The sequence below is a fragment of the Calonectris borealis genome, chromosome 16 (genome assembly GCF_964195595.1).
Source record: "Calonectris borealis chromosome 16, bCalBor7.hap1.2, whole genome shotgun sequence".
Lineage (NCBI taxonomy): Eukaryota > Metazoa > Chordata > Aves > Procellariiformes > Procellariidae > Calonectris > Calonectris borealis.
Window position 1 is genome coordinate 18,012,197 of NC_134327.1, and position 23,801 is coordinate 18,035,997.

The window sequence follows — 23,801 nt, forward strand, 5'->3', positions numbered from 1 at the left end:
GGCAGCTCCCCTCTCGCTACGCGACGCCAACGCTACTGCCGCAGCCGCTGGGGCGCAGACGCCCGGCAGCAGCGGCCCGGCCCCCGCCAGGCCACCGGCCCGGCTGGCGCACTGGCAGCCCGGAGCGGGGCGGAGCCGCGGGCGGGATAGGCCCCCGAGGCGGGCGGCGCCGCGCCGCAGACCTGACCCGCGCCGGGCGGGCCGCCCCGCCGCGGCCTGCCCCCCGCACCCCGCCCCCCCGCCGCGGCCCGCCCCCGAGGCCGGCGCAGGCCCGGCAGCGCCGAACTGCGCCGCGGAGGCCGGCAGCCGGCGGAGGCGCGCTGCTATGGCGGCGCCCGGCGGCGCGGAGGGCCCTGCCGCCGGCCCCGCGGCGGGCGGCGCGCTCTGGGTAGAGGTGCGGGCGCTGCTGCCCGGCGCCGAGGAGGGACTGACCTTGGCGCTGAGCGGCGAGGTGGAGGACTGCGTCCTGACGCTGCTGCGGCGGGCCCGCGGGCTGCTCTACGGCGCGGCGGGCCGGCCCTGCGGGGCGGCGGCGGCGGCGCTGCGGCGCCTGGGCGACGTCCTGCGCGACTACTCCTGGGAGAAGCTGAACGCGGGGCCGTGGCGGGAGGTCAGCAAGGCCTGGCGGCAGGTCTACGCCTATGGCTGCCTCTTCGGGGCGCTAGCCGAGGTCGCCGCCGGCCGCCCGCTGGCGCCTGCCGTCCGCCTCTGCGACATGGGGCTGCTCATGGGCGCCTCCGTCCTGGACAACGTCCTCGCCCGCCTCGTCCGCGTCCTGCAGGCGCACCTGCCCCGCGGGAAGCGGCGCGCCGCGGCCGAGGGGAGCGCCAAGGTACCGCCCGCCCGCGGCCCGCCGCCCTGAGGCGACCTGGCCCCGCGCCCCCCCGCGCTCCCCCCCCGGCCCCCCTTGCCCTCGCGGCCCCGCCCCGTGGGGTCCCCGCGACCTCCCTCTCGGCGCCCCCTCCCCTCGTTCTCCCCCCCCGCTTTCCCCCCGCGGGCCCCTCTCGCCGCCGGGGCGAGCCCGGGCATCCTCGGGCTGCCCCCCTGTCGTCTGTCCCCCCCCCGCCGGCCCCGGGGCCCCTCCGGCAGCGCGCGGTCCCAGGGCGGGCCGGGCCGGTCGGCGGGGAGGCCGCGGAGGCCTTGGCTGGCAGCTGTTGGAGGAGGACGCCTCTGTTCCAGAGGATCCGGATTGGCCCCCCTCCAGCCCCTGTTGTGCAGCCAGAAGATGCGCTTCCACACCTTCACTGCCCTTCGCTGGAGCATTTCAGAGACAACTACCTAATTCCACAGAAGCCTGTGGTCTTAGAGGGGATTATTGACCACTGGCCGTGTATGAAGAAGTGGAGGTGAGAAATAAGAGTTTCTTCCCTGTCCTAGTAAGGGTGAGGATCGTTTTCTGTGTCAGGTATCTTGATGCTCGGTGGAGCATAGAGACCTTCACAGAAGATAGGTGCCACTGAGCATGACCTTCCTGCTGCGATGTTGTCTTTGCTCTGTAGAAGTTGCTTCATAGATGAGGCAAGCGCATCAAACCATCCAGAGCATTGCACGGTAAGTGCTCCGGTGTGCTGGGGAAACCCAGTCCTGGCCGGGACGGCGCTGAAGGCAGCCCTCAGCCCTGCCTCCCCAGGCTGTGCCGGGGAGCGCTCTGGCGAATTGCTGACACTGTGTGTTGCTTGGCTGGAAACTAGCGATGAGCATGCATTGCTAACTGTTCCAGTGAGCTGCTCACATCCTAAGTGGGTCTGTGTCAGACACAAATCAATGATTTTTACATCTCAGAACTTGCTGATAATTAGTGCAATGGAAAGTGAATTTGTGGAAGAGATGTGTGAGTAAACATGGTTGGCTTTTTCCTTCACATGTACAAGCATTGATGTTTGTTCAGTGTCATGTTTGAGTGTTGAGTTTCCAGACACCACCATTCAGGAGTGAGTAATAACGTTGTGCTGCTTGTGTAATGTAAGCAATGGAGCCAACATCTCCAATACTGAGAATCGAACATTTGTGAGAGCTCACGATTCCTTAGAAAAGGGGAGAAAACACTCACAAACTGCTTTCGTTCCACAGCCAAGGGTAAAATTGACATTAACTGAACACACTTGTTATTTCATAGGGGTTTTATTCTATTTTGAGGAAAGGTATTCCACTGCTTAACTTCAGACACTTAAAAAGATGAACTTCTCCATTTAGTTAATATCATTGTCAATGGAGAGATGTATACCACCCATCAAAGTAATTCCTCTGACTTTAGCCAGGGTGGATATTATTGGCACCTGTATATGGAATTTGGCACTGACAGAGAGTTGATCTAGCGTTAATAATAAAAAGATACAACATACTATTTAGCAAACATGGCAGCAGGCAGCAAAAAGATTAGCCATCCCTAGTCAAGAGAGACTAACAGCTTAAATCTCCTTAGCTCGTAAGGAAACAATAGTTAACTGAGGTAAACAAGGTTTTAAAATGAAGCAAAACAGACAATTGTGGCATAATGTACATACAAACTTCACTGCTTGTTGCCTTGCTGCTTGCATCCTTTTCTGCTGCCTTTTGTCTCTGGTTGTTGGTTTTAGAGAGAAGAAACTTATGGTGGTAGAGTTTTATTACTCTAAAAGATTGATTTTGATTGATTGCCTTACGTTCAAAATTAGTAGGAAGAGCGGTATAAAAGGGTAATGGAACTTTCTTTATTTCAGCGTGGACTATTTTTGTCAAGTCGCAGGGTGCCGCACAGTCCCCGTGGAACTGGGTACCCGATACACAGATGAGGAATGGTCTCAGAAGCTCATGACTGTCAGTGACTTCATCAACCAGTATATTGTGAATGAGGTTTGTTACTCTCATTTTGTTTCATCTCCAAATACAGCAGTGTGTTAGTGGTACAGAATTTCTGCTTAGAACGAACATGCTTAGAGATGATGTCAAGGGAGGGGGTATGCTATAAGCACAACTCTGAATTAAAAAGTTTGACATATTTTCAAGATCTGAAACTACACATAGTTATTGTAACAATAGCTAGGTTTGATTTTTATATGTAATCAAATGGACAGCAGCTGGAATTGGAAGAATAGATAGATACCTTCAGCAGCAAAAGCCTGAATGGTGGAGTCTAAGGATAAGGGATCCTCAGCCAGCAGTTTTGTTCCTCTTGGTCATTAACCTGCTTACTGACATCTAGGATCGAGATCCAAATTCACAAATAAAAAGTTGATTAGCAATTGAATGTCCTTGTACTTTCACAGCTGAGGACCTGAAGCCTTCATTTCTGTTTCGTAGTCTTCTGGCAGGAAGGACCATGTGCCATTGCAAATTGGTTTGTGGTGCAGGCTGGAATAGAATATCAAGATACTTACAGGGAGTGAGGGTGAACTAGTCTGTGTACCCGCGGGGTCTAGCTATAAAGATGCAGAGTGTTGTCACAGGGTTGACAACAGAACTGTTGTTGAGACTCCGTAGGGACTGTAGGTAGGCTTCTTCCAGTAACTCGAGCTAGATATTTTGTCGATTGTGGGGATATATCTACACTCTTACAATTTCAGTGTAGCTGTAAGTTACTATTTCAGAAGACCCCTTATACCAGTCAACTGTTGAAACAATTCTAGTACTCTGAAATAGGACATTGGAAATGGATGCTATCTATAAGTAAATTCTACTCACCTGTAAGTAAATTAACCGACTGAGAAGTCTTACCCTATATGTCACTATGCATTTTTTTCTTTCTCTGCTGTAATTTCAGAACAGTGTAGGATACCTTGCCCAGCACCAGCTTTTTGATCAGGTAAAACTGAATGTTTCTATCTTTCTGCAGTCAAATGTTCCCTTTGTAGCACAAGACATCTCTGAGGATGTCAACTCTACTAGATGGAAGGGCATACGGAGAATTCACAGTATTGTTTAAGTTTCTATTCCCACAATTTGAAGGAACAGAGGGAGGGGTTTGTTCCATTTGGCTGAAAGGCGTGGAAACAAAACTCTTTCAGGGGTGAAGATATTCAATCTTAGTGCTGTTTCGGTACAATGTAGCATATACTTACAGGGATATCACCTGGAAAGCAGCATTTCCCCAATGAATGTGTAAGTCAGGGAAGAGATTTGGACAGGAGACAGTCTTCAGTGCTGATATGTTCACCATATTTTGAAATGTCATTCCAGTTTACCAGAGATTGGGTTGGTGGGAGACATAAAAAGGAATCTCACGGAGAAGCAAGCTTAGTGTATAAAAGATCAGCTGCTCCTTTTCCACGAACAGCAAATCTACTCATTCTTGGGTTTCTCTGGTTTCTGCTAAAGCAAAGGGTCTCTGAAGAATGAGAAACCCCTTTCTTTCTCCCACCTCTCCTTCCAACAGAATCTGCTTGCTAGGACAGAAAGTGTGAGGGCATTTCCTGCAGATTCCTAGCAGTTCAGCTACTTCTCTCCTGGCCTGTCCTTGCTGGACAAGCAGGTCATTTGTTTTCTGTGTGCCAAGCCTTGTTCCTCTGTTCCTCAAATTACATGCATTTGGCAAGTCAGCACATACCCTTCTTAATGTTTATTTCTTTATGGGAGTAGATCCCAGAATTGAAAGAGGATATCAGTATCCCTGACTACTGCTGCCTGGGGGAAGGGGAAGAAGATGACATCACCATTAACGCTTGGTTTGGTCCAGAAGGCACTATCTCACCTCTTCATCAGGATCCCCAGCAAAATTTTTTAGCCCAGGTCTGTACTCTACTTACTCTACACATGCCATTAATGCTATAGCTAGAAAAAATGCCTATGGTATGTAAGAGTTAGAAGCAAGGGTAGCAGACAACTTGATGAACGATTGAAGGATAGAGAATATGCAGATATTGTTTTGCTATTCTGTTGCATGTGTTACTACTGCAACTTAATACTTAATGTAACCTTATAGGCCACAAGTGCTCCTCATCGAGATAGGCCATTACTCACCCTCATTTTACAGATGATAAATGGAAATCATAAGCAGCAGCTTTTCCAAGGTCACACAAGGAATTTGGTAACAGAGTTGGGAAGAACCTGGATCCTGTCATAGTGTACCAAAGAACTTCCTTTTCTGGAACAGCAAGATTTGGGGTGGACTTAGGTGCATACTTTAATCCACTCCAGGTTACCCAGTAAAATATCCATTAGTGCATGCATTGAGAGTCAGATGAAGTAATATTTGCTCTGTGACCTCATTGCTGCTAAGTGAGTTACTGTTGGTAAGCTTCTTGATGATGACTTTTAGTGCAGAGTAATACAGTGAAGTACTGGGGCCCTTTGTCGTAAGCGCTATACAAGCCCAAAGACGTATTCCTGGGCTAAGCAGTTGACAACTGTACATCTTCAAACACTGAGGGTTTTTTTGCTTACTGGAAGGAGATTGCCGTTTCTTCGTCCATCCCATCAGACTCTAAAAAAAAATATGGCTTGCACTTTCAAACATTCTCCAGCAGGATCACGATATTGAATACTTTCTACTTGTGCTTATTTATGGATTGAGCCTTAGTTCCTCTGTCCCAAACAGTTGCATCCTGCTAACCTGTGTTTTCACTTGGAACTGAGGCTTAATTCAGGCCTTCCTAAAGTGGGTTTTTACAACTGCTGTGCAATTATATACATGTATTGTTTCTCTATGTATGTATATTGTATTTCTCTTCCCCGCTAACCTGCCTCTCTCTCCCTCTCTACCCCCCCGCCTCCCCGCGCCCCCCTCCCCACCCCCATGCATTCTGAAAGCAAAGTATCCTACTATACACACTATGTAAAGCTTGAGGGGAATTTTTTTGGGTGGAAGTCTGTCATAGGAGTTGTTGGACTGGGAAAAGATACTTCCCTTACAAACTTGAGAACTTGTATTCTTCTGCCTGAAGAATGGGAGATTATCTGCCAGTGCTGTAAAAGAGTCTTTGTAATTTGAACAGCAGGTGATCTGGCAGTTTTCAATTTTCAGTTAAAACGGTGCTGCCTCTTGATGCCATTTAAACTGTGGCTGTGGAGTCCAGGAAGGCACAAGTACAAGTAACAAAGTGGAGTGAACTCTACTGGCTGGGTGGTAGCTGCTGCAGAGATCGTAGTATTTCCATTAATGAGGAAACCAGTACCTGGAGATGCAGACTGTTGCCCATTAACTTGTGTGTTCAACCTTGCAATATAGAAGGCCTTAACCCAGCGAGGCAAGTGAAGGAAGAAGCTGTTAATAGCTCACAGCAGTCCAGGTAACACCCACCCCTCAAAAAAAATTCAGGGATTCAGAAAATGTGCTATTGGAGCCATAACCAACATTTTCTTTACCTTCATACATCACCAAAAATATCACTTAACACTTGGTTCTTTAGAGAGCTAATTAATATCCATAATACCTTTGGGGTATGGAAGGCATCCTAAAAACACGTGACAGCTGTAGTTATTCAGATCAATGCTCTAGTAGTTTAACCAGTGATAGTGAAGAGTAGGACAGGGCAGGAATACACTGATTCTTGTCCAGCCTTTAGAATACATTTATGTGCTGTCCTTGAAGCAAAAAACTCTAAACATCTAGCATTACAACTTGGGTGTTGGTAAGATTTCAAGAAATCATGTTCTATTACATGGGAAGGGATGTTAAGACAGAGGAAAAGCAGCTTGGTTAGGAATAGTTTGGTAGCATAATGCCAGTCCAGGGTGCTGTGGTTAGTCAGAGTACTGACTTATCCTTTAATGTGATAGTTCCAAACAAATATGATCATGCCTGGCCCTTGAAGAAATCTTGAATCCTGGCACAAGCAGCATGTATATTCACCCTGTGCCTTCTGTGGGCATTCCACTGGTATCAGTGCAGGAATCGGCTTTGACTTTTTTATTCTGCCACTTCATTTTAGGCATCAACAACTTGCAATTCAGTGTAGTGTTCAGGTCAGTCAGTCCACTTGCCTTATGAGTTCTAGTCTTTCAATTAAGCATTCCAATGAAAGAACTGATTTAATGAAGACACAGAAATAAGAGCTGAAGGAGTATATGGAAGCTTAGCAGTCGCTCTGTGTGGGTACCTCTGCCTGCTGATGTGAACTGCACTGGAGACTCGACCTCCTTATACTCAGTTCTTTTTCTAATCACTTTCGTGCTACGTAGAGCCCAAATAACATCATTGTATAAATTGGGTGCCTTAAACTTTGAATTTAAAGTAATTTGGTTAAACGCATTTCCTGGTATTTCAAATTCTTATCTGCTCCAAGGGAACAGGTACTTGAATTCCAATAGTCTGATTTGTTTTAACTTTTTATGATAGCAGTGTCTGTTTATTACTAACAAAGATAATGATGTTTCTTGTAATCAGGTATATTTTACTGTTAAATGCCAGCTATGGCCCACAGTTTCCAGTAATGTGCAGGTTAATGACAGATGGAAAACATTTGTTGTAATATATACAGGTATTTGGAAGAAAGTATATCCGTCTATATTCACCTCAAGATTCAGAAAACCTGTACCCACATGAGAGCCAAATTCTTCACAACACTAGTCAGGTAAATAGTTGCCTGAAATTTTAGTATCAGTAATGTTACTTCATCAAATTGTATTTGAGTAAAGACATTCTACTGATGATTGTTTTCTTTTTTTATAGGTTGATGTGGAAGATCCTGACTTAGTTAAGTTTCCTGATTTCAGAAAGGCTGCATTTCAGTCCTGTATTCTGATGCCTGGACAGGTTCTGTTTATTCCAGTTAAATATTGGCACTATGTACGATCGCTTGATATCAGCTTCTCTGTCAGTTTCTGGTGGTCATAGCTCTGAAGCATGCATAAAGTCTGTTAGCATTGTTATAGGAATTAAAAATCAGAAAGAGTAGCATCTGGCATCTTCTCCCAAGAGAATTATTTTTAAGCATGAGAATGTTCTTCCCTATCCAGAGGTTAGAGGTGGATTAAAAAAAAAACAAAAACCAACAAACTCTTGCTTCAGCATGGTAAAAAAGTCTGGATGGGTAAATGGAAAAAAAGACGCTACGGCCACTTTATTTTTATGGATGTTTCTAATATGAACTCCTCATAAAAAGCATGTTAGGTCATCATATTGTATGCGTGTGTACATCTGAAACAGCTCTATATATGGGCACAGTCAGGACTCTGCTTCAAACTGTATTTGGAATATCAGGTTAGTGTTATCTTCTACTTGCATTTAGTAACAGTAAAAATTGGAGTTACATAAACAATGAGGGATGGTGCGACCCAAAGGTTCAATATGTTTAAAAAAAAAAAAGCTAACACGATGCAAGATACCAATCTCCTATACAGAAAAAGTTACTAGTGTTAAGGCCTAGGAACATAATTAATTGTAGTTAATCCATAGTTTAATTGCAGTTAAATAAATATCTAGTCCTTGTCTTTTTTTCAAGTCACTCTTAAAGGAAGAAGCACCCTTACATAAAACTGGAGAGTGAAGTGCTAATACTAAAAACTAAAAGAATCTTAATATGATAATTTTTTAACACTTCACAGACATAAGCTGGCATTGCCCCAAAAGTCTTGTCCTTCTCCTTCCCAATCGTTTTGACTGTGGGAATATTCCCTCTCTTATTGAGCATAGCTGCTCGTGACCTGGCCATATGTCAGATGAACTCTTTGGTGTCTAAAGAAGGGACAAAAACCAAGCAACAATGCCAACTGAAAGTGTTCAAACTCTAGCCCTAGATCAGATATTCAGCCAGCTCCTTCGTGAGGAGACCAAAAGTGCTGCATTGATTTTTCACCCGCTTGAAGCCCTGTGGTGCTAGTAACAGGTTCCATTTTCAGTTGTGCAACTGAAACTGTACAAATAGGGAACACTGTTGCTGAGAAAGGCTTCTTCTAATAGTTCATCTGCATAGCTCAGCTTGCAGGACTGACTGAAAACATCTGCATCTTTCATTCCCAAACATGCACTGAGAGTCCCAACCCAAGACTGTGGAGAACTACATACACAAAAGAGCCTCCGAGAAAGCTGTGCAGGCATAACTGTGAAGAAGGAGAAGAGGAAGGTCAATGATAGTTTTATTTTAAGATTCTTAACAGTTCAGGAGAAAATAAGTACAATGCACTGTTACTAATGAATACAATACATTCTGGCTATTCTGCAAGAGCGGGGAAAAAAGATTTCACTGAAAGCAAGTTTTACTAGCGTCGTCCAGTGCTGAGAATGAAGCTCTTCTCTGCTCTCCCTGTTTTTGATGGTGACTGGGCGTCTATCCGACTCATACCTGTAAAGAAAACAAAAGGAAGGTTAATGAATGACACACAAAAAAAGGATGATATTGTATAACCTCCAGATCTTTAAAATGCTTTATATATTCCTGTGTTCCTGTTCAGAATGTCCGATTTCCCTGGCTAAACAGAGGAATTCTGAAGAGACTGTGCTCTTCTTAGAAACTCAGTATTTCCAGAAGTTTTAGTGTCATGTGTTGTGTCTGCCCCCTACTCCCCGTCCCACCCCTCCACACTTTAATGTTGTTAGAAACAATATGCACAGGACCTGCTAGTGACCATAAGGCATAATCCTTGCACTTTCAGGGCTCAGTGTTGCTCATGTATGGTTTACTGTCTGAAATGTAGAACTGAAGTCAGAAATAACTGATATTCAACTACAACTATAAATAATATAGGCAGTGCCACTGAATGTCACAGTCCATTCTCTAGTATTATTACCCTCAATTTTTTTAAAAATAGGTTGCTTGGTACCTGGAATGTCACAAGACCAGAAATCATTACACTGCGGACAGCGTGGTTCAGTCTGAGCTCTAAAGTACTTTCTGACACAAGGTAAATGCATTCCAATTCCACAGGATTCACATACTTGGCTCTGAAATCAGAAGTGTTGATAAAAAAGTCTTTCTAACCTGTCCTTCAGTTTAACATAAAGTTGTTACAAAGGGCAGCAGATATGCAATGCTTTATTCCAAAGAATGGTTCACACAGTACAGTTGGTGGATACCCAAAAGTCAAAGTTGGTACATGATAAGAGGAGGTATTTTTCTGGAAACTAGGAAATACCATTTCCCTATATGAAGAAAATATAGCTTGAAAGACAAACAACATTGAGCTATTTGGTTGCAATAAAGGAGACCTACTGGGATGGAAAAAGTAACATGGAAGCACGTTAGTTGGGAAGATGAGAAGATGCAGGGTCAAGGAGCAAGGGAATGCAGTAGTTTTGGAATAGGAGTTCAGGCTGTAACCACTTATGCAAGACTAAACTGGTAACTTACCAGCTATCAAAGTATAGTGCTTTAGCATGCTATATATAAGCATACATGTTCATTCTGAAGTCCAAGACACAAGCAATTCCTGGACCAAAATCCCAGGACCAAAGATGAACGTGTGTCACATGAAGACTGCTATTTGTAAGGTCCAAAGATAAGATAGCTAACACTTAACTGTTATGCCTATTTAAGAATAAGGGGTTCATCTCTAGCCTGCTGGCTTTGGAAAGCAAGACAGCACAATAATGTTCCCTCATTGGGTGAGTTCGCTTTCTCCAAGTTCATACTTGGAGATACTGCTCCAAGACAAGTTATTTTCCAAAGACAGAAGATAAAATACTTAACAGTGAAGAAGAAAAAAAAAAAAGGGATTTTCTTTATATGCATGGGCACCATTACCAGATTACAAGACAATTTTTCAGTGCCTGCCTAATAGTCGAAGGAAAAGTATCACAAACTTTAGCTATAACCATGTAAGTACATCGGCAGATGCCTACTGAGGTGATAAAACAAATGTTACCTGGATGGCAAGGCTGTGACAGATGTTACACTTCCTTGCCACATCTTGGTAGTTGTTGAGAATGTATTGTTCCATCTCAATTATGCAGCGAGTATGCAGAGTATATTCTCCATTCCTCTAAGGAAATAAGTGGCAAGATGAGGAATTTCTTTTAATTCCTTTTATCTTTTTTGACTTTTCTAACCACCTGCTAGCAAGCATTTGACATCCACTTTTTTTCTGCTGTGAAACTAACGTGCTGACACTGATACAATGCAAAGCCAAAATACTTCTGAAGTAGCAGAATTAATTTGTTCAGAGGATCAGAATAAAGATCTCACACCTTTAACAGAGATCTAGTCCTTGGAAGGTACAGATGAGCAAGCATGCTCTCCTTAACAGAGTTAACTGCAGGCATGCAGTTTTGGGACCCTCCATTTGCACATCAGTGGAAATTCTGCTGGCCTTCAGCAAAATCTAGGCATTTACTGCTTGAGGTATCTTTGAAAAGCTCTGCTAAGTCACTCTAACATAAGTAAACCTGTGGCAGCAGGTTGGAGATCTATGATGCAATGAATCCAGGAGAAAAGGGATTGAGGTCTCACTTGTCTTGGCAAGCAACTGCAGCGTCCACATGGTAAGTGAATCTCAATTTCTCCTCATGAAGTAAAGGAGATTTAAAAATGTGCACAGTGGCCCATACATTTCTGGTACCGGAGTTTTCAACATGTTTGGCCTCACTGCTTTTCAGGACATTCTAAACGTAACTAACAGCACTGATCATCCTGAAGAGCTTTCCCCAGCTCTTGTTCCAAGTTTTAAGTATGCAGTGCTGTTGTGTACAAAGGATGTCTGTATGTCGCAATGCAAGGCTGTACACACATACCCACCTAGCTCAGGTGCAAGAAACAGAAACCGTGTTGTTCTGTATAGATCTACCCAAGGACTTTTTCCTTGTAAATGTACTACCTTTTCTGCAAAAATCACTGGAGCAGCAATAAGCACAGGCCTCACAAAACCATTTTAGCCATCACTCATTAAAGAACAGCTTCAGTTTCAGCCATCGCATCCATAAGAAAATAATACCTGGACCTATTAAAATACAAACACTTGAAAAGATACAGCAGTTACCTCAGAGAGCCACTTATCCTCCACAAAAACTTTCAGCACTTGTTCCGCTTCCTTTTTCTTCATTTTCTTTGTCTTAAGTTGGTCTGCCAAGTTTAAAATATCTGTAGAAGAGGCAAAGCCATTTTCTGACAAAATGATTAGGTCCATCTACAGAAAGAAACATTTTCAACCATTAAAAAACGATGCAATCAGATAGACACACCTTATAGTAATGCGCAGCTTTTTTAGCATCCATACATATGAGGTATACTACCGTATATGGCTTGAACCAGAACGGTAAAACAAAGGCCAAAAGCTGAAACAATCATTGTTACCTTGACAGTTTTAATCTTTGCCAAGAAAATATTTCCACAAATAGGCCTGTACAGTGCTGCCTAAATGAAGCTGCATTCAGGGACCCCTGAGCATACTCAGGGGTGGCAGATCTGTTTCTTTATCTGCTCTTTGTCAAGGCTCTTTTGAGGAAAAATCTCTTGCTACTAAAGGAAGTTTGTCCACTCTGGAGTCATTAGTACTGCTTAACCTACCTGGCACTTGAAGGTTTTAGCAGTATTACCAATCTTCAGAGAATCTCCCTCATTGGAAACACTCTTGCTGCTCATTATCTCAGAGCAGCATGCAGAGTTTTTATGCCAGTAGTAATATGTACCATGACAATGCCACCTCTGCACTGCTGAGATGGCTGTATAGGTGCTTCACCAATAATGGGGAGAGCAAGGAAATCTCCGAGTACTATCCATGTAGATTAGACTTTTGCAGCTGTCATAGAATAGTCAATACACCTCTCTTTCCAGTTTATAAGAAAATTTTATTTTAACGTGTGTGCAAAAAAAAAATTAAAAAGTCTATGGCTGGAGAAATTAAGTCCTCAAAGTTGAAGGCACTATGAGAACAAATCACTAAAACATGCAGGATACATAGCTATGATCACAACTCACATTAATGGTTGTTGATAAGAAATTAGACATCAAATGTTCTGGAATCTCAGCCCAATAGTTATATTTGGAACTTCTCAAGTGCATGTGTTCTTGTTTAAAAAGCAGCATTCTGACTAGTTTATTAAACACAGAATTAATTGGCTAAGCAATAACAATAGACAAATGTTTCTGTTCAAATCAGCAAATCCAACTTGTATGTTATTAGCATTAAAATCTACTGCATATTACTAGACTACTGAAGCCAGTGAAAAATTCAGCAATCACAACTGAAAATCCTGACGGAAGTTGTTTGTTTAACTAAAAGCAGGTATGTCAAGACACTAACTCCAAGGTGCACTCCCCTATTGCTGATTTCAGTATACCGGTAACTGACTTTCAGCAGGGAATCATTACTTGCATATACTCCCATCTCCACCCCCCATTCGATTTGGGATAAACTTAGGTAAGATGGCAACTAGTTCCTGAACCACATCTCCATTCATTTCCATTTCCATTCATTTTAAGATCGTACCTTCACAAATAATGTGATTTACTAATTAATAACTTACTGTTATTAATACTTACTGTTTTTCTGAACAATTCTAATTCATTTTCTGTATAGTCAGATGCCATTTTAGTTATTTCAGTTTCTGCCAAATTCACCTACAAAAAAAATAAACTGAAATCTAAGTGCCTTTGTATTTCTACACCATAAATTGCAAAAGATCCTCTGGGGTAAAGAATACATCGTCTTACAATTAACAGAAATCTAATTTATTTAAGTGGCATGAAAGAGGCTGTTCCTTAAAGATGGCACTCGATGGTACTCGAGTCCTTTCTTTACAACCCCTGATCTTCCAGCCACATGTCCTCCACAGCTGCCTCTGCCCAATCCAAGCTCTTAAAACAACGCCACCTCCCCCCATAGAACTAATATAGAGTATTAGTGGCAGTAACTATGTTATAATACACATTTTTGTTTCACTGTGAAAAACAGTTATTGATATTTCATACTGTTATTGCACATGCGACTGCTATTTATTATTAGCTCAACTGAACTGGCAAAATGACCCAGAAAGGTTAAAAGCAGCAGCTAATGTTAGAATACCTCCTGTATAGTCTTTTGAATTTACTATATAATCTTCCCTCTCTGACATGCACATTGCAGAGCATCTAGGGAAACATTTTATAGGCCATTCCTTAGCAACCCATTTATGCTAGGTTGATTTTTGATTAAGAGAAAAAGAAAACTAAAGTTGGAGGGCTCTCCATGTTTTCTTGCTCAAAAATTCCTCTTGAGAAAGTGAAAAAGAAATCTCACTTTAGCACTTAAGCAATATTTATGCTAAATAAATCAGACACTGCTGTAGTCCTTGCTGCCATGTTCCATTTCCACGCACCTAGGCTGTTGGCAATTTATCCTCCCCCTTCCCTGTTCTACAAGTAGCTTCTATAGCAGTGCCAGCATTACAGTGGAACAGCCCCGCATAAACCACACGACACTGCTAAGAGTAAGAAGCCTGCTGGCACATGCAGCCTTCAGTTCTAGATTCTCTGTTTTCTCCAAATAGCAGTTCTATTATAGATATACTGTAGGAAAAGGACCCTAGGTAACTCAATCTTTCTAACATCCAAAGATGGGACTTTGGGCAGCCTTACGTTTATTATGCACAGATACAGCTAGGTTTTTTTGCCCCTTTACAGTTGGAAGGTGTGGAGACCTTTTATTGGCATGTTATTCAAGGGTTAATTTTAAGCTGGGAGACATGGGAGGCTCCCTCTGCTATCCATGCACTACTCATGAGAAGCCAAACCACGCGATGGCAGCACATCACATACTTACTAAAGCATAATGTGCTCTCCCATCACCTTCCGACATTCCTTTCCGGATCTGCATAAACAAAGGCTGTAGATGGCCGTTAATAGTACTGATGAAATCATCCAGTTTATCATGTGCGTAGTATGCTGAAAATAAATAAGAAAAAGCACATACATAAAAAACCCAAACAACTACACATCGGGCAGATCTTTTTATGTTTTATCTGCTGAAACATTTTTTTCCTACGTAAAAAAGCTAAAAGTTAGTGAGGCAGAATTCAAACAGTTCTGTTATATTCAGCAGACATATTATTTTCTTGTGCTGCTGACTACTAGCCTTCAGAGCAGCTCAGCTCCTTGAAAGTCAGAGTTTAGAGAAAGAGTCCAGACATTCTGCCTTGCTCTATGGAACGCACCGCATTAATCCATTAATTACAGTTACTTGAACTAAGCTGAATTGAAAATAAAACATGACCAGGAAAAATTATTATGCACCATACAAAAATATACTTGCTTTCTTTCCTTTACACACAAGGGATTCCTTGTTTCTTTGTGTTCTGTCACACATTAATGACATGTAAATGACCAAGTTATATACCAGAAAACTTAAAATTCTAGCGTTGTAGAAATACAGGTAATATCTTGTGTCATGTTTTACAAACAAATTGAACATTAGCAGAAGTTCTATCATAGACATAATTAAGATGGATTTGGACTCATTCTGTAGAAGCACGTGCTACGGCTTTTGCTTGCACAGCAACAGCACATGCCCTCAAGAATTTCCATCCAAAACAAAATTATGTCAGTGGCAAAACTCCTGTTGACTTCAGCGGGCTAGGGTTTAAAAAACAGCGTTAAGTAACAGCTCATAATTTTAGAAAAATGATTGATATCTCAAAAATACTACCAGTTATCACTAACAATACTATTCCCAGTTATAAGAGTCAACCACTTATGTAGCAGCATCAGATGGAGGTCCCACTCTCAAAACCCCACTATACTTTATAGCGTAGTGCAATGCAAAAACATCAGTCACAGGATGTTCCTGCCCAGAAAGTTCATGATTCTGATATATAAGACTCCTTAAGTGAACAAAACCAACAAACAGCAAGAACAATAATAAAGTAAGTATAATATTAAAGTAAGTATAATTTTGTCAAATTGTCGTGCCACCTGCCTGGCACCTGTCAGCAAGAAACTCTCTGCATACATCAAAGCCAGGGAGCGTTAGTGACAGATCTAACAGAGGGTAAGATGAAAGATAACAGAAGAATATTCTTTTACACAACAGCTGTAACATTTTAATGTGAGATGAATGGCGGCCTCTAGTAGATCTTCTGTGAAAAAAAGGGATATAAACTCTCCATAAAAATGAATGGGGGACAGATCACACCAAGAGCTGCACTTAACAATTTTAACATCTAAACAGTTGGTCAATTTACAATTCCAGACTCAGGAGAAATGATAAATGCCCTTTACTATTTACAAAAGCTTATAAATTACCTTTTGTACAGGCAGCCATAGCAACTGATTGGATAGAAACTGTTTATTCAAATACATTACTACTGAAAACAAGTTATTTACTGTCAACAGATTTGATGAGCAATTAAACAAACTAATGTGATCTTCATTCAGTAAGTATCCACAATCTTTGTATTCTGACTGTGTGTGTACAGGAATGTCTTTTTCCTTTTTTCTTCGGGTAAACTATCTCAGAGGTGTCAATACTACTTTGAAAGACTGTATTTAAGAAGACCTTTATTGTAACATGAGTATGTTAGATGCATACTAGAGCCAGGACTACCCTACTTCCAAATACTGGATTAAACTGTTTGAAAAGTCTTAATTTCCAGTAACTCCCCCTATAAAATGTAGTACCTTAAAAAAAAAAAAAAATCTAAGACTTAGTTACAATTGCTGTAAAGTATTTTTTGTAACAGAAATAAATTATTTCCTTCTCTAGGGCATAAAATGCAATCTCAACTAATACCATATCACAGATGTATTTATTGTAATCTGTCTTCAGTCAAATAAAATTAAAGCAAATTGCTATTCCAGTACCCAATTATGAACACAATAAAGTTGGCATAGAGTTTATCATCTTGCAAACTTTAAAATTAAACAAAAAACTAGAACAAACCATAAAGAATAACATGACAAATTACTTTGGATTTTAAGTCACTGATGCTCAGTTTTCATTTCACAGAAGAATAAAAGAAGAATAAAACATTCAGAAAAGTGAATTTCTTTGAGGAAAAAAATGTGGTGGAGTTTGGGTTTTTTTTCCCATTTCCTTCGGTTACTCTCTTAGTACTAAGATGATTAATATAATAAGAAGCTCCCTATCAGGATTTGAAAATGCTGCCATCTAACTTTATTATAGCTAGAAAAAACTGAAGCAACAGGACCATTACCAGTAAAGGAATCTAAAAGCTTATTTACAAAGTTCTTTAAAAACAAAACATTCTTAATTACACTTCACAGCAACATGTTGTACAATACCTTTTTTTTCTTTATTCTGTTTAACATCAAAAACAAGCCAGAACACTTCTTTGTAATAGCACAAGGTATTATACATAAATACATAAAATCAGGCAATCCCTGCCTCGGAGAGCTTAATGACATTTGAACTATGGACTAGCCTACGTCATACACTGTTAATTTTTTTACATATATCCTGCTTTAGATTATTTTAAATTCATACGAAACCATTCACATTAAACCTCTTTCTACACATACATCTAAGATACGTGTTTCAGCCTTCCCATGAAAGATAGAATCACTGGGAAGAACAAGTTGCTGCTTCTAGTAGCGTACTGCAACACAACAATCTAGAACAAAAACAATCAGACTGCAAAGGAGTTCAGGGAGGGAAAATACTCAGTTATTCAAACTGCGCAGATGGATTTTCACCAGCACTGCAATGTTGATGCACTTTAAAAGTTCTAATGAAGACTCATAGCCAAGACTTCATTTTTGCAGCAACCACTAACCCACTACCTGAGTGATGACTAACACCTACACTCTGCTACAGTGCTGGTTCAATACAACTTGAGACTGACACATGCAATCTTTGTTCAGTCTTCTTAACACAGGGAGTATTGAATTTTGACCCAAGGGATATAGTCAGTCTTCATTACCAGAACATCTCAATTAGTAATTGATAAACTTCTCTACATTTTATGTTTTAATCCAGCTACAAGGTATCTGATACACAGCAAAAAATATTTAGCAGAAAACACGTACCTGCGTTACACGAGACATAAAAGATTACTTCGTTCTAACCTTGAATTCTATAGGTAAGTAGATGCAAATCCACAGTAAAAACAGAAGAGCCCCTGTAGAGTGGGCAGCACTGTGACAAGATACAAGAATACTACTAAGGCTGGCAGGAGCATGGCTTCCAGAACTAGTAATGGGCAATATGATGCAGGTGAGATGGGAGAAAGTACAGCCATCGACCAGAAAACCTCATCTCATCCTCACCAAAACGTTTCCTCAGCATTCACTTCTCTCACAACACGTAAGAGAAATAACTGAAGTGCATTTAGTTAAAGGTGTTCACTACACTATAGCAAAGTACTGCTGAGGAATTGTGTGATCTCACTGTCTATACTCCCACTGATCTTCCCCAGTCCCTTGTCTGTCAGTGCTTTGTGATATTCTTCATTGTCTAGTTTGCCTAGTTTGAGGAGCCAAGAGCCACGGTTTTTTTTTCTAGTTTTGACATATTTGATGCACTATAAAGCAAAATCAAAACAACAGTACAGTGGACTTTTCTGCAACGCAAACACTTCTCTGGTAACATAAAACACAGACTTCAAACAGATGGTTATCTGGAAATTCCACCACAGATAAGAAAAATTCCCCTAAGCTCTAGTTGAACTTTGCACACAAGATATAAGCATAATGAGCACACTGGGTCACGCACAGGAGCGGCTGCTAGGGCTTTTCCTAGAATACTAAATACTAAAAGACATACAAAACATGTAAAGCAAAAATGCTTGTCTATTCTATGAATCCCTGTTTCTCATATATAATTTATTTAGTGGGTCTTTCAACAGTCAAGCATGAAATATATTATGCTTAAGAAAATGGTACAACTGTAGACTAAAGTTGACGCTAATAGTTACTTTCTTCTAAGTTGAGCTACCAAGCCAGTTAAATAAAATACAAAACATAGTTAGACAAAAGCCGGTCTGATACAATCCACATTAATGAATGGTTAACCAATACGCTCCTTCTGTACACCCTACAGGCAGGGAAAAAACAGTTTTCTCTCATTCTTCCATTTTTCTAAACATCCTTTCATATATGGACTGTATCGACCATTTTTCTTATGAACTTCACTGTAACTTAATATACACAGTTACATTTTATCAATAATTGTATAAATATTACCTAATATTGTCCTTCAGTAAATATGGCCATTGGTTTGAAAGGCAACTTAATTTTTGTCCCTCCAAATTATCCTTAGGTTCATCAAAAATAGAGCAGAGGAAAATATATCTGTGTTTTCTGTTACACTTCTGGCCGAGAAGAATGCGGCAAAGAAAACGCTTGTGAATGACCTTGTCTTTAGAAAATAAAATGCTGGTCATGAAAATGCCTAATATTGTTATATTTAAATACTCATCAAATGAAGATGTGCTGAATCCAAGAAAAAATAGATAAACTTGGAAATCTATCCCTCTATCAAGGGATAGAGAGCACATGAATCTCGATATTTATTCCATGATCTGTAAAAAAAAAAAAAAAAGTCGTGCTATTACAGAGAGAAATGTGTTTTCCAGGGGAGAGGCATCATCTTTCCAGCTGTAGTATTTAGAGTCATATAAACCCAGAGCTTCAGTTACTAAAGAACTTCAGCTGGCTTGAAAGACAGCAGGAAAAATAACTACAAACTCTCCTATTTTTACTGTTTCCTGTTACAGGGTGCGGTCAGGGTCAGAGTAAGGTTCTATGTATTCTCCTCCCACAGTGTCTTGTAAAGGGATCCAACAATAGCCGACTCAGATATTACCATTTCCCTGACTACACAAACAAAGGAAAAGCCAGCTTGCATCCACAGACAACACACAAAGCCACCCCAGAAAGGATACTGAGAATGTTGTGGTACCTTAGCTATTAAATAATGCTAGAGATCTGCAAGATGTTTTTAACTTTGCACTTAAGTTTCTACTATAATGTGTTTCATAACTGGAGAAGCCATAACACAATGCAGACAGAAACAGCATGCATTAAGGGATTCCAGTAAAAAAGTATTAGCAATTATAATAACCTTCCTCAACAAGCCTGCAGTTTGTATCCTAATTGAATTTACACTTTCTAATGGTCCTACACAGCACTTTGGTAGATGTGTAGGTTTGGAGCTTTTCCTTCAGAGCTGTGTGCAGATTTTAGCATAGACACTTGTCTGCTAACAGGAAGCATGCAAGTGATACACAAAACGTAAGAAGGTGTCTCCTCGCAAAAGACTTAGGATTTTGAAATAAACCAGAAGAAGAGAATGTGCCAAACACCAGGAGGGAAAGTTTTCAGATCACTTTGCTCAGAGGCTGCACAGGCTGGTTACTATATGACTTGATTTCATTTGACGCAGCTTTTTTATCCTTTTGTATTTAAGGAAACCAATGTCATAGATAGGAACAGCCTTGTTATGTAATGCTTACAACCTGCAGGAGAAAGGAATTATTTCAAATAAGCTAGTTTTAGTAACATTAGCTTTGATCCGATTTGAAAATTATTGTTCAGATTGCACTAAGCAAGTATTAAGATGTATTTGAAGAAACTACATCAAAATCAGAACTTCATCTAGAAACAGTCCAGTCAGGCTGTTTCCTCATAAAAATGCTATTACCATCATCTTGTAAATTGTGATACTGTTAACTTTGCCCCTGACAAGGATGGGTTTGTCAAATCGATGGTTCTTTTGTTCGTAAAACAAACGTGGGGGGAAGTGTTCCATTCAGTGAGTCAAGTTCAACATTCTTTTGCCTCCCAACGTGACAAAACACTTTCCTAAGTAGAGCATTTAATAAAACTTTAACAGTTAAAACTCCCACACTGTTTCTGTGTAATTTCATAAACTTTTCCATTACACATCCAAAAAATGCAGAAAAAATATCAAGTACTTGGTAGACAGCAGTTGCAATGGAGCCATTTTTGTCTAAATCCTTCTATTAAATAAACCTTCCTAATGAATAATAACTCTAGTCAGCTCTTATTGCAGTACAGCTCACTGATCCTGCACACTGAAAACACGATGTAGCCGTAAAGTTTTTTTTCTTAAGGTTCTTTGTTCTTATCACACAATAAACTCACTATAGCCATGCTATTGGCTTAGGCCATCTCTAGCATTTATGATAAATTCCTTTACAAATCACAGTGGCTTGGTTCTCACAAATACAGGAGTAAGCCTGTAAAAAGCAACATTATTTTTCCACACTTCCATTTTTTTCAGTCAGAAATTTGGGCAGATGCTGAAATAAGCTCTTGTGGCTCAGGAGAGTTTGAAAACCTACGGAGTCTGTTTGACTCCTTTTAACTAAGGAAAATGCATAAATAGTGCCATCGTCCAGAAAGGACTACACTTATGGCAACAAAGCAAGATGGAGTTCACAACAGGTTGTGTGCATCAGTGACTACAGTCTCTTCTCTCTTAACAGAGAGAAAGAATAGTTAGCAATGGTGATGAAGTTATCATCCTGGTTAGCCACCCGCAACTGAATAGTTCAGTTGCCCTGCAGTTATTGGTTCAGCTCTCAACAGACTCACACAGATATCCTGAACTGGCTAAACCCCTCAAATAACTGTTAAGAAGGCTTTTATTTTTCAAGTCGTAAATACTGGAGAACTAGAAAGTAACCCGAGACATATATTCAGTGCATATTAGATCTCAGAATGTGTGATCTGAGTATCTGCTGAAGTTATCTGCCTTTCAATAGTAGTGGTTTAAAATCACTAATTTGAACAGCATTTCAGTGTTTCCTTTTAAATGGCACTTTTTGTTCTTACACATTCCTTGTCCTTTTCTATTTTGTTCATAAATAAGGAAAAGATGAAAATAGAGGCATTTTATTCTTTCACTATTTTCTGGGAACCAGCAACTGACATATCTAATACCTACTGATTAATTAGTGCTAAACACATTACTCATTACAGCTTTATTTCGGTTTGTGCCCACCACATTTTCAAAATTAGTGAAGATGAAATACAGATCTCTGATTTGTAAGCAGATCTCTGAAAAAAATCCTTATCGAGTTGATTACACATTTCTGTACTATTTAAGTTTGAACATGAACTTCAAACAGATTTGATAGCATACAACCAAATTTTTGTTACATGTGCCAGAAAATTCAGCTTGGTATAGCATATATTAAAACTAAACAACTGACCATGTATCGGTCAGATATGACAGATTTACTCAAGATGGATAACAGCATACACTTCACATTATATTCCAAAGGAAATCTTTCCAAATAAGTATGAAGGAAAACATTCTGGAAATTTCAGCACTATCAGTGTCAAAAATTATTTTTTTAAAACATCTTTGCTAAAATAAAAAGTGCTCTGTCTGAGTCTGACCTGATTAAAACTTACTTTCCTCATTGCATTGTGTTATTTTATCTTTTAGGAAAGAGAGAGAACATTCACATCATTAAAGTTTTTAGATGTGTATGCTTTTCAGAAATCTAATTATTTGTAAACTGCGCCAGCAAAAAAATAGTTCTTCCATTTCCCTACTTTTTCTCCAAAAAGAGAGACACACCTTTGTGGATTTCACAGCAACGCCTGTGTAATTTCCTAGCCTCTGATCCTTCCATTATCCCATGTGACATCAGGACCTGCAAGAACCGCCGATGAGCATCAGTCATCTGAGCTGCCATCGCAATATTCCACCAGACTTCAAATGCTGCAAGAGGTGTAAACTGGAATTAACACACATGTTCACGCAAATTAAAAATACAATGTCCAAGCATACATAAGATTTCAATTAAACTCTCTAACATTGAATCAGGGCAAAAAAGCAGATCCTCCAGCTTGTTCTCAGAATACAGATGGTGACTAACTCCAAGGTTCTAAGAGAAGGATGCAAAAGTCCAATTTTTGGATGATGTCCAATTAATGTTAGCTACAGAATAAAACGACGTGGGCATTGTGCTATCACACCCCCAAACCGAAAATAGTAGTGTTGTATGCGTAACAATCAACAGAACATCTTGCGTAGTTTTGTGTTAGATGCTTCTCCTTACTACATATCCTAATAACTTGTCTAACTAGAGCGTAACTTACTTCGGACAGAAAATCCCCCTCTAAGTGTTCTGAAGAACATCAGAACTAAATAAAAGCATCTCAAGAAATTCCTTGACCACTGCAGCCAAATAATGGTTAATAGTTCACAAGAAAAAAGCAGCTTCCAGACTTCCAGCCTCCTCCAAGCCAAAGGACCGAATAACGGACCACACTGAGAAAGGCGGGTGCGTGCCGGCACGTTAAAGCCTCGCACTCCCCGCCGCCCGGGCGCGGGTGGTCTCCGACCAGCAGCACCGAGTCAGCGAGCACGCTGCGGGGCAAGAGCAGCCGGCACGCTGCGGCTGCCGACCGCTCCCGCCTGCCCGGGGCAAAGCCCGAGCGCACCCCGGCCCCCCGGAGCTGGAGCGCGCTGGAAGCTGCTCACGGGAGGACGTGAAGAGGCTTCCTCGCCAGCTTTCTTAATCCCTCGCAGCTTTCTTCCTCAAGCAGACTCACAGAGCGACCGGCAGCCTCTGCCCCGGCCACCGCCGCCTCACCGCCCGCTCGGCCTCGGGCCTGCCGCCAGCCGCAGCCCACCGAAGAAGCCACGGGCAACCGCCTGAGAAAGTGCCCCATCCCCGCCCCTGCTGCCCCCACTGCCCGCCGCCCCCAGCCTCCGCCCCCCTGCCGAGGCCCACCACGGCCCCCGCCCTGCCCTCCCGACCCCCGCTCCCCCCTCACCCGCTGGCCCGTGGCACCGCTGCCCCCCACGCTCGACAGCTCGGTGATCACTGCAACCGCCTGACATCGATCGGCTCGGCCGCAGGCGGGGCCGGGACCCGGCAGTGCCCGCCCCTCGCTAGTGCGGCGGCCCCGCCCCGCCCCGGACGAGGCTGGCGGGGGGGCGGGCGTGGGGGCGGCCCCGCCCCGCCCCGAACGAGGCTGGCGGGGGGGCGGGCGTGGGGGCGGCCCCGCCCCGCCCCGGACGAGGCTGGCGGGGGGGCG

At 41.9% G+C, this 23,801-nt stretch overlaps 2 protein-coding genes and 1 long non-coding RNA gene across 11 annotated transcripts in view; 1 reads left to right on the forward strand and 2 right to left on the reverse strand.

The window, feature by feature from the left end:
* LOC142089314 (uncharacterized) overlaps nucleotides 1-743 on the reverse strand; it is a 41,953-nt gene extending 41,210 nt beyond the window's left edge. The window contains exon 1 of the long non-coding RNA XR_012676160.1: nucleotides 433-743. This is a non-coding gene — a long non-coding RNA (uncharacterized LOC142089314). The remainder of the gene's footprint in view (nucleotides 1-432) is intronic.
* KDM8 (lysine demethylase 8) lies at nucleotides 289-16,438 on the forward strand. 7 transcript variants are annotated; one of them, XM_075165635.1, is made up of 10 exons: nucleotides 289-832; nucleotides 1,180-1,346; nucleotides 2,700-2,832; nucleotides 3,740-3,781; nucleotides 4,555-4,704; nucleotides 7,395-7,487; nucleotides 7,586-8,978; nucleotides 9,664-9,756; nucleotides 10,389-10,669; nucleotides 11,249-16,438. In XM_075165635.1, exons 1-7 carry the CDS (start codon nucleotides 326-328, stop codon nucleotides 7,748-7,750), a joined length of 1,257 nt encoding a protein of 418 aa, XP_075021736.1. In that variant the 5' UTR covers nucleotides 289-325; the 3' UTR covers nucleotides 7,751-8,978; nucleotides 9,664-9,756; nucleotides 10,389-10,669; nucleotides 11,249-16,438. The 7 variants fall into 7 exon arrangements, with proteins under 7 accessions (XP_075021736.1, XP_075021732.1, XP_075021734.1 ...); XM_075165631.1 differs by having other exon boundaries at nucleotides 7,586-9,756; XM_075165633.1 differs by lacking the exon at nucleotides 10,389-10,669 and having other exon boundaries at nucleotides 7,586-9,756; nucleotides 11,246-16,438.
* Nucleotides 8,975-23,666, reverse strand: NSMCE1 (NSE1 component of SMC5/6 complex). Of its 3 annotated transcripts, none has more exons than XM_075165639.1 (8): nucleotides 23,538-23,666; nucleotides 22,333-22,476; nucleotides 14,587-14,708; nucleotides 13,329-13,406; nucleotides 11,827-11,973; nucleotides 10,717-10,833; nucleotides 9,676-9,796; nucleotides 8,975-9,197 (listed from the first exon to the last, which is right to left on the reverse strand). In XM_075165639.1, the coding sequence occupies exons 1-8, from the start codon at nucleotides 23,602-23,604 to the stop codon at nucleotides 9,115-9,117; spliced, it is 879 nt and encodes a 292-aa protein (XP_075021740.1). In that variant the 5' UTR covers nucleotides 23,605-23,666; the 3' UTR covers nucleotides 8,975-9,114. The 3 variants fall into 3 exon arrangements, with proteins under 3 accessions (XP_075021740.1, XP_075021742.1, XP_075021741.1); XM_075165640.1 differs by lacking the exon at nucleotides 8,975-9,197 and adding an exon at nucleotides 9,470-9,538; XM_075165641.1 differs by lacking the exon at nucleotides 13,329-13,406.
* Between the last annotated feature and the right edge of the window lie 135 nt (nucleotides 23,667-23,801).